General features: G+C 39.3%; 1 protein-coding gene across 1 annotated transcript; it reads right to left on the minus strand.

Annotated features, from left to right (window-relative positions):
* Nucleotides 1–1,483: 1,483 nt before the first annotated feature.
* On the minus strand, nt 1,484–2,422 carry LOC140232318 (uncharacterized). Its single transcript, XM_072312448.1, has one exon. The coding sequence runs from the start codon at nt 2,420–2,422 to the stop codon at nt 1,484–1,486; it is 939 nt and encodes a 312-aa protein (XP_072168549.1).
* Nucleotides 2,423–10,606: the final 8,184 nt, after the last annotated feature.

Below are 10,606 nucleotides of genomic sequence, written 5' to 3' on the forward strand. Positions count from 1 at the left end.
AAATTTCTGAAACGTTGGAATTTCCTGATCTCGTTAGTTCTTTTTGAGCCCAATTTTCATGAAACTATTACTGTCATGTTTATCTTATATACAATGTATTACTAGTACATCTTTTTCAAAGACATCGCAGATGACTTCCTTGTCCATTTCTCGTCATTGATCGTCAGTTACGTAAATATTCGTTTGTATCACACACACTTTTTAGTTCCATTCTCTCCCTCTGTCTGTATATATAATATGTATATATATATATATATATATATATATATATATATATATATATATATATGCATATATATATATATATATATATATATATATATATATATATATATATATATATATATATGGCAATGTAAAGGAAAAATGGATTACCCATTCACACACACACACACACAAACAAACAAAAAATCAACAGGTGAATTATGACACGTGTCAATCAGATTTGAAGGTGAAATATATTTCATTATCATCAAAATGATGAACAAAATGATATGTATGGAAACAAAACATCACCCAAATGCCAACAGACAAAAAAAAAATATAGACAATTATAAAATCAGCAGGTTTCCATAATGATGGCAGTAATACTCGTGGACGAGAAAAGGCTATCGGAATACACTGGCGAACTTCAGGTAGAATTCGTTATTCCGGCAAGATTGGCCTGTTATTCTAAGACGTGAAAATCAACTACTAGTATTGTAACAGAAAGATTAGATCAAAAACAGCTTCTGTATGCTATAAGTATCTCACATATTCTTCTACTCCCTACATACATTGTTCTTCTACACGTGGTGCAATGCAATTTATCAAATCAAAATAAAAGACTAGATTGTTAGAAGGTGAATCAATGCAAAAAGTGTGCAGAAGTCCTAATAATATGTCTAGCTAAATGTCATACACTTTACTACAAATAATACAGTGGTAGAAGGATAACGAATTCAAACATGCATGACAAGGCAAATTGCCAAAATAAGCACAGGATCTTTTTGGATGTTAGTGAATGCAGCTATTTTTTTGTCTTTGTTTTGTTTTTGTTTTTTTTGCTTGTAAAAGAGGAGAATGCCTAATTTTTGTCGTCTCATTTACCGTCACATTATAATATACAAAATAATGGGCAGATTATTCTACTGAAATGATATCTGAGGTTAAGTAAATGTCTTCGTATAATGCAACACAAATGAGGATACTATGTCGTGCAATTCCAAATGACTATGTAAGAAAAGTTCTTATTATGAGATGCATGTGCAAGAAGATGAGCATCGAGGTAATACTTCGTGGAAACATTGTTGCAGTTGAGGTTCAAGTTATATTGATTAAAGTTGCCTACAACAAAACAACTTCAGCATGTATTGAATCTCAATCTGGTGATTGTTTCAGGTTAATGCTGTTGTTGATGGCGATGATGTACATGTCATAGTTCACATCATTGTTTTTGTTCCATGTATTTCGACGTCAGCTGCGCAGACATTGTTACACAAAGTTAGAGAGCTACAGACATGCTTCGTGTCGGTAAGCCATCCAGTATGCTCTCAATGCTAGGCCCAGACGACCCATCGTAAGTGGCAGACAGCGATCGTTCAAGCCCCTTGAATCGACCATCGTACACCGATCGATATTTCAGATAGCGCGGGACGTTGTACCGCGAGCCGGGTATGGTTGTCGACGGTTTTATCGCCGCCGCGCTCGGCCGCAGATTCGGCTCGGGTAGGCGGTTCGACGTGCTGCTCAATCTCGTAGTAGGCCGCCTCGTGAGACTGGGCGACACACTTTGCTGTCGAGGCTTGGGCGAAGAGGGCGTAATGGCGGGGAACATGCGCAGGTTGTGCGGTCTCCTCCGGTCCAAGCCGAATTCGCCGTGCTGTTGTCGACTGCGATTTCGTGCGCTGAACGTGGGCTCGGTCTTGTATATGGACTCATAAGTGCCGGGAATGATGGGACGCATCTCATCGGGGTCCTCCACTTTCTTGAGCATCTCCATTCGGCGTTGCTCGCTGTAGGTCTTCTTCACCAGGTCGCGGTAAGAGGTCAGCTTCTCCGCCAGACGCGCGCTCTGATTCTTGCTGTCCTGTTTCGCGGGGCACGTGTCCAGAGAGGTATCAACATTCCTCAGGAGGTCTTTCATCACACCTGTCTTGCTCTTTTGCTTGTCTATGAATGCCTTACGTTGCCAGGCAACATGGACGATGAATTTGTAGCGCTCCTTCGAGAGATCGAGGAGCCTGCTCTCGAGGAGTCTCTGCTCTGTGATGTTGTCTTTGATCTGTGAGCCAATCACTCGGCTCTGGTCCCCGTCCTCGGTCTCTTCTCCTTCGCCGCGCCCACTCGGTTTCGCCCAATCGCGTATATCCTTCCAGATGTCGTCGCGCGATGACATTCGCGCAGGCGCACTGACCGGTTTAGCCATGGCTGCTTCGTTCATCACTCGTTCAAAGTTTGGGATCAGGGTTTGCTCAACGAAATCACGTGACACGAGTTCACCATGATCAGTTCAATCTTGGTCCATTCCTCTTCGGACAAAGGCTTGTAATTATAATCAGGGATCTGAAAAGACAGAAAGATGGACAAAAAGAGAGAAAAGAAAACGATTACTCAATTAACTATTCTTCAAAGGTTTGCAGGCGCCTGCCTGTATGGGTACGTTATACCCTCAGACGATATATATGATCTGTAAGATGCTTGGACTCAACGTATCTAAATCTGGATTGTAGTGGTGTTCCTTTTCCCCGTTGATATGGATATACAATATTCATAATGATAAAACTTCTCAAAAACAAATAATTGGAATAATATTACATCAGAAAGGGACAGGAAGGGTATAATACGCATCTACTCGATATCACTCTATCAAATCATACGAAATAATTCCGTTCATCATTGCGTCCTGCTAACGATGACTCATTCTATCGGTATGACTTTCCATAACAGTGCTGCGGTATTTTGGTGTAGCCAGCATTTAAATTTGCTTGCATTTGCAAAACAACAACAAATTCAAACATCAAAAACCATGACCCAAAATCTACAAACTTTCGAGAAATGATTGTATTAATAGCAATTAAGAACAAAAACTGTGTAACATTATCAAACCCAGATTTTATTCTACAGCTGCCATAATAATGAAAATGTAAGGAAAGCCTATGCTGCCAAAAACTACATAACGAAATAGATTGACCAAACACAAATGATACATAATGCCATCTTCAAAGGAAATGTTGCAGAAATGAAGACATGCAGGAAGATAACGTGACTAAATGATACAGACAACAGTTATGAAATATGTGTTTTTACTTACATTTAACTATTGATATGTTGTATTTTTGAAAGATGTGAAATTAACCTGAAACTTAACTTTGAATGTCGCGGACGTGTGGCAACAAAACAAGCTATTTACACCAGAGCTTGAATGAGTTTGGAGAAAAATCTCTTTGATTTACATTGACGCTTCACAGGAATGTGCAACAGGTATCACAAGAGGGCGCTGTATATCTTGGAACAGAGTGTCGCCGACAACTCGACCAAAAGGGCGACGCGTCGTCCCTTTGGTCGGGTTGTCATAACTTTGATTGTATGGGCGCGAGCTCCACACAACACCCCAGAAATGTCATTACGTACAAAGACGTATACAAAATTATTTATAGAAATACAAGAATGTTTGCTTGTTCTCGTCCTCCTTCCTAACTTACATTTCATTCCATTTTTCCCCCTGCATCTCTTCCTTTGTGACAGTCTGTGTGTTCAAGGTCACAGTCGGAATAGAATTCTTTGGTGTCATTCTTACCCCCATTGAGCTCTGAAGACCTCGCACAATGGATGGAAGATTTCGCCATTATGCTGAATCCTGATACTTAACCTCCTGCAGAGGTAGCAATAAATGCTCCACCAGTTTTTATGTCTGCTGTGTATTCTTACTGTCGAGGTAACCAGTTTGAACAAGATTTACTATATACTGAACGCCACCGGCAAGATCCTACAGTGTATAGGGGGTATAATAGACGTTGTGCTTTGTAAATACAATCTGCAACACACACCCGGTACTTCTGTCCTGTATGGGTATATCTTAGATTACCTTTCCTTACATGCCTTTGCTCTTCTTATTCCTTCTTTCTTTCTTTCTTTCTCTCTTTCTTTTATTACAACAAGATCCTGGCAGGTTTTGGAACTACACCTTCAAAATGAGTGATTTCAAATGTGTGCCTATGTCGCTCCCTTTAGCATTATACAAAAGCAATTCCTTCAATTGGTAATTTAATGGCAAGATTCCATTAGTTGACGGGCTGGTTGTTGACGGCTAACAACTTTGAACGTTTTTTGACAACTGAATGAAGAGTGAGGAAAACAGTGAACTTTGACCTTAGCCCGCAGATCTTGGGTCGCCTGGGTCACGCAAATCTTCGTTTGGGTTGGTTTGGCGTTGTCAAGGTAACGCGTGCAGAGCGAAACCCTTGCAGTCATCGTGGATTTTATGATGTGGGACGTGACTAGGTGTGCGTGTATAGAGCTCGCTTGGCTGTGAGGGTTTTTCACTCGCATAAACCAACAGCTGCACGAAAGCTGGTCGAAAACAAGGCTAAATACGTTAAATGTGTTTAGAAAGACATCTTATGGAGAGCAACTTGATATTCAGAAAATCATGTCATACAGTGCCTGTCATAGGTTGTATTACGATGCCATATATACCTGATTCTTGTGGATAATACCGAATCACTTCAGAACAAAAATGTACTTTTTTCAAGCTTCTTGACATAGTGCATTATTCACTGCTAAATTTGCTCATTTTCTTGCTTTATTTAAGATGATTCAACTTTCTTGATGTTTTAAACCACAAATAACTCCTACTCCTTTCTGTCTGACTGCCAAAGAGATCAGATTTACAGTGTGATTTGATTTGAAGTATAAATCATTTCAACATATCAGAGAATTCAACATGCATAAGGCATTTAGATCTGTGAGACAATTTATTTAATCATTGGAAGTTTCAATCATCAGAAATGTTTGTCATTACCATACATGTCTAAGAATGACGTTGACAATAGAAAATAAATTTTGGTGCCGAAACCGGCGAACAGGGTTTGCCATACCAAATAATGTGGGCTCATTTTTCCTCTTTCATGATCTTGACAGCTTCATACAAGCAAAATGACATTCAGAAAAAGGGAAAATGTAGATATATAAGTTAAAAGAACAGAAAGGACTCGAAACAGCAAGAAAGATATGACTTAGTATTTTACTTCGTCGCGAACATTTCCGGTAGTCCTGTAAGCTTTTACAGATCAAAACAAAACAAAATAAAACAAAAGAAGTCCATTGTAACTATTCCCTTTGGCTACAACATGAAAGTTTAATTAAGGAACGCTTTATAACACTGGGTTACAAAATGAGCTGATTTCATAACCGCTGTCATTTCCCCTTCCTTCAATACCTTCAATGGAGGTATGTAATGGCAAACACTTAACACTAATCTTGTCCTAGCGGTATCTGAAGTTTGATGCTTATGACGACAATTACATTCCATCAGGGGGACAAGCTCCTTCTCACAGAACATAAAATGAAATAAACAACTTCCCCTTTTCAAACAGGAATAAAAGGTCATTTCCTCCCACGTCTTGCGCTCTCATGAGATTGCAGATCCTACAGCAATACGGACCTATAGAAGCCGTATAAAACATACATTTCATTACAACGTCAAGGAGACTCCCTGTAACTATAATGCCGATACCAATATTAGTGACCTGTCTTTAGGGTATTTAAATAATTCGAACATCTGCAACGCCTTCATTGTACACTTTCCCGCGAAATATTATACGTTCCATAAAAAAACACCAAAAAACAAAACCCCATTTAAAAAAAAAAAACGAATGTAAATTCTCAGAAACAGACGTTCTTGCTTTTGTTTATCCAACAATTCAAGATTTTGAGATGCGTTCTTTGTCCCAAATTTTCGGCAGTGTTTACCCCATCTCGTCTGTCTCTTCTTCTATGACAGAACTTGCGTAAGTGGACAATTTGCAATTCTCATTTGGTAAAATGTTACAAAGAACTCAAGCTTGTTGGAAATGAAAAAAAAAAGTCAGCTATAAACTACAGCGCGATAACAGGACAGTGACTCCTGTACATACGAAGAAAAGTTGAATAAAAGAAAGGTGTTTGAATTGAAAGGTTTCATGCACTCGTCTGTCTTCGGAAGAGTAAAAAAAAAATAACCTGACACAAAGAACAGCGTTTACCTTCGAGCGCGTTTGATCCCAACAAATAGGATATTCCTCCCCGAATTATTTCGGACATAATCCCGCCATTTCTTATATAGCTTGCTCTAATCCGATATGTTGTGCCTTGAGTAAGTATCAATAGTTATCAAGACCTAATGTGTATCCCCTCATGCTTTCTTGTGTTTACATCCCTCCACTCTATAGGGGCTTCTGTTTTTTTGTCCAACTTCATCCAGTAGGTTGAAAACATGTCAAGCAGGGGATCTAATGTATAACTGAAGCTGTACAAGTGTCATTGAGAATACGAGATAATTCCTCCCCTTCTCGTCCTTTTTGGGTCCAAGAAAAGGCGAGTTGTGAGATCTCGTCTTCTCGGACCTGGATTCCGTTTCATAAAGCTGTTTGTAAAGTTACGCACGACTTCACGAACGACTTAAATATGGCAAGCCAAGTAAGTTTCCAAATCATTTTTAATTTCAGTGCTAAAGTTGAAATCATTTGCCAATTATGATTATTCTTACATATTAACACACGTTTTTAGTTAAAAGTGTATTTTTGCCCCAATGTAGAGATGAAAATAAATGACACACAGTCGTGCTTTGATAAAACGTAGAAAAAAAAAAGGGGGCACACATATTGGCACTTCATATTCCAGTCGTTCGTAAAGTCATGCGTAACTTTACGAATAGCTTTATGAAACTGAGGGTCCGGGTCCGAGAAGACGAATTGTGAGATCTCATCTTCTCGGACCAGAGAAGTCAAGAAAACGAGATCTTGAAGATCTCGCCTCCATTCCTTCTCGGACCCCAAAACGTCGAGAAGGCGACGAAATATATCGTTTTCTCTGTGCCACTCGTTAGCTTTCAATGGTTCCATGGCATTTGCTCCTGCGACAATATATTGCTCCCATGAAATATCTATACACTAAGCAAAACGTGAATTCTACCCACAAACATAACCCGAACCCTAATCCTAATCCTCACATTAAACTAAACATAAAATCCTATATCACAGCCCTAACCCTAACCCTGAGTCCTTGAAGAAAACGAGACCAGAGCAATTGTCGCAGGAGCAAAAGTAGCTAACACTCGTCCTCTTGGTGTATACCAATGGGCGCCTATTCGCGATTGTGGACAGCATGACTATAATTCGCCGATATAAGTCAACGATGTCTCCATCCTGTCTTGACAATGATATATAATTATGCCAATGCTGATCAAATTTAAATCTTTAGCAGGATGTGATAACATTATCATACACTATCACACAATCAGCTGTGACGAAAAAGTGTAAATGCGTCACTGTCTCACACCTATCTCAATCTTCTCTTTTTTTTTTTTTTTTTCCTTTTTATGTGGGGTTATAACGGAATAATATGCATGCAGTCGTCGTGATCTTTGGCCGAGAGACCAGAAGCAAAATTAGCAAACTATACACACGGCCAAACACCTCCACGTATTTTTCACTCGATTCAACTTCATAACCCAAGAAGTTTTAGATGTCTTAGGGTGCCTCAGGGTTGAAACGTGCGAACATTTCGTCTAATTGTCGTGTTACATTCCGAATATGAACGAAAATTTCCCAGTAACCTACCCTGCGAGATGCCATATTTCTTTTCGTAAAGACTGTAATTCAAGGAGATGTTTTTTCTTTATACAATCCTATCTCTGACCTCCACGAAGTTTGGTCATTTTTGATTTGCTGTTATTACCGTTTTCGTTCTGCTGTATATCTCACAGAAGTGTAGATGTAGCATGAATAACTGAAGAGTTTGTTTGCAAAAACCGATAAGTCCATATTTGCCAAATGGAGATATTTGCGATTAAAGGTCAAGAAAAATAAAGAGAATAATAAGAAAATGTTTGCTTCTTTTGACCATATCTTCAAAAATGTACCTTTATATGTATTGACCAATATATCATTTAAAAGGTATTATTTTGTACTTTATGACGGAGATGGTACTTCAAAGTCTTCAAAAATGGACTTATCGGTTTTTGCAAACAAACTCTTCAACTGCAGTTCGAAGTGAGTTTGCTCATGCTACTCGTGTAAAAGAAAACAATAGAGATTTTAAAATTAATTGACTTAAACTATATTCAGATAACACTTTTTCATGGATTTGTGTGTGTGTGTGTGTGTGTGTGTGTGTTTGTGTGTGTGTATGTGTGTGACAAAATTCAGCTACGTGAAGATAATGGCAAATTTTGTCTTTCAATTACGTAGTAATCTGTTACTAAGTATTTGTTTAAAGAGGCCTTTATGATATCTTTCGTCGCGTATACATACGGGCCCTCACTGTCAAGTTAGACTTGGTATGTAATGGTAAAGAGCGTCACTATAATAGCAAGACTCGGTGCCTCCGCTATTATATACCATAACATGAATATCTGGAGACAATAGAATTCGCCCATAGTTATTAACAAAGACGTTGAATCTACAAACGAATTGCTTAGAAAGTAATTAAACGTCGCATTGGCCGAACTCCTCTTAATAGGGGCGCCCTCCCTTTCTCCGCAGACAACGAGCTTGGGCTCTGACAAATTCCAAGCAAACGACGTCCATTATTCCGTTGTAACAACACCGGTGAAAGAGCTATCGATTATCTAATCGACTGCTTGTCGGATTCTAGGACTCGGCTTCGGAAGCAGGCCATCCAGAAAAAGCGTGAAAAGAAGCTATTAGCGTTATAGGTTCCTTGGTATATGGAAATGAAGGAAAGGGAAGAGAAAGGGAGAAGTACAACCAACCGTGAAGGATCAGAAGTTATGAGGTGGATATTGGATCACCAAGATATCCGCTGCTTAACAGACAATAGGTGTCGAACGATCGACGATCACTCAGGCAAAAACCAAATTTCATGAAGATGTGAAGAGGAGCTGGATGTGGGTTTTTGTCAGAGAGTACAGCAAACACAGCACATAGTATCGATTAGGCACTAAATAACACTGCGCCAATAACCCTGTTTATCGTGGGATCTGTAAAACTGCCCGTTCTCTGAGCTCACTATTCATTTTGGCTTTGGTCAAGATTGTTGTGAAGATAAAAGATTAATGCCAGTGCTAAATTTGAAATAGAAATTGCCCAAACATATTTACGTTGATCGCCATCCTTTTCTCACGAACGTGAAAATAGTCGAACGATAGTTTGAATGTTACGTTTGATTAGTGAAAGCAAGAGATTATTAAGCAAAGAGGTGAATGACACTGATTGATTTGAGTCGCTGTAGAGTGTTGGGTTCACCTGGGTTAATATTGGAGATGGGTGGGTGTAAAGTGTATATCTACAAATTAAATCAATAATTTTGACATCCTGGGCAAATTTTTTTTCAAATGCGCAACATATTGCACAACATTCATAATTGCACAATGTTAACCTTGTACAAACAAGCTCATGGTAATGTTCTTGACAACTCAGCCCAACGATAGTCATGACTGCGCTATATGGACAGAAGCCGAAGCTGACCGGCCCCAATTTCACGTGTGAAGCTCCAGGAAAATTGCTGTTGAGCTTCAAAGGTACCTTACAGTTCTATAAGCGATGCCTTACGAGATCTTGGTCTATTCATGTTAATCTCGGCTTTCAGAAAGACAAAACCAATCTTAAGAATACGAGCAAGTCCCTTCCTCAACTGTTCTACGTCCAGCCTTTATTGTGTACGGTATTCCTTTGTCCTTCACCCATGGTTGATGTACGGGGACCCGAGTTTTAGTTTGAATGTTTATTGGGGAAAGAAAGAAAGCGTAGTGATTTATTCTGCATGATGTGTAATCAAACAGAGACGATGTTGTAGACCTTTTGGACCTCCCCAACCATGGTAGAAAGTGCAATTTCACGCGTCAATGGAATACATGTATTGCCTGCGTCGACCTGCACCCGTTTCAAACTCACCCTTTTAACTATGCTATTATAGGAACAGAATACCGAAGTTTTGCCGCTTGTTGTTAACCTTATTATTCGAGATACGTAAGCCTCTTTCAGTCTCACACCTCATTCTTCCCAGTAGCTAGGGAATCAATGCCGGAGATGGGTAAATACTCTCTCAACTTTAGGGATAAATGGCTTGAACCAGCCTTCCCAGTGGTGGTTATACAGTCCTTTGTTATCCTAACTTTATTTATAAGCGGGTGGTGGTATTTCGTGGAGTAAAATGGTCATCTAGGATCTCCTATACATTTTTTCTTTTAACCTATTGGTAGGCCTAGCAATTGCAAATAGGGAGGTCGTCTGGTGAATTCTGGCATTCGATCCCGATAAGAATATCACTGTCGAGACAAAAGAATTTACTTTGTTCTAAAGAGTTTGAGCTGATATCCACAACTCTCAAAATGACACTACATGCAAAAGATGTAATGTAGATGTCGCATCACATACTGTGATCCTAATTGTACACTATCAAGGCA

The sequence above is a fragment of the Diadema setosum genome, chromosome 8 (assembly GCF_964275005.1).
Source record: "Diadema setosum chromosome 8, eeDiaSeto1, whole genome shotgun sequence".
In the NCBI taxonomy this organism is placed as follows: domain Eukaryota; kingdom Metazoa; phylum Echinodermata; class Echinoidea; order Diadematoida; family Diadematidae; genus Diadema; species Diadema setosum.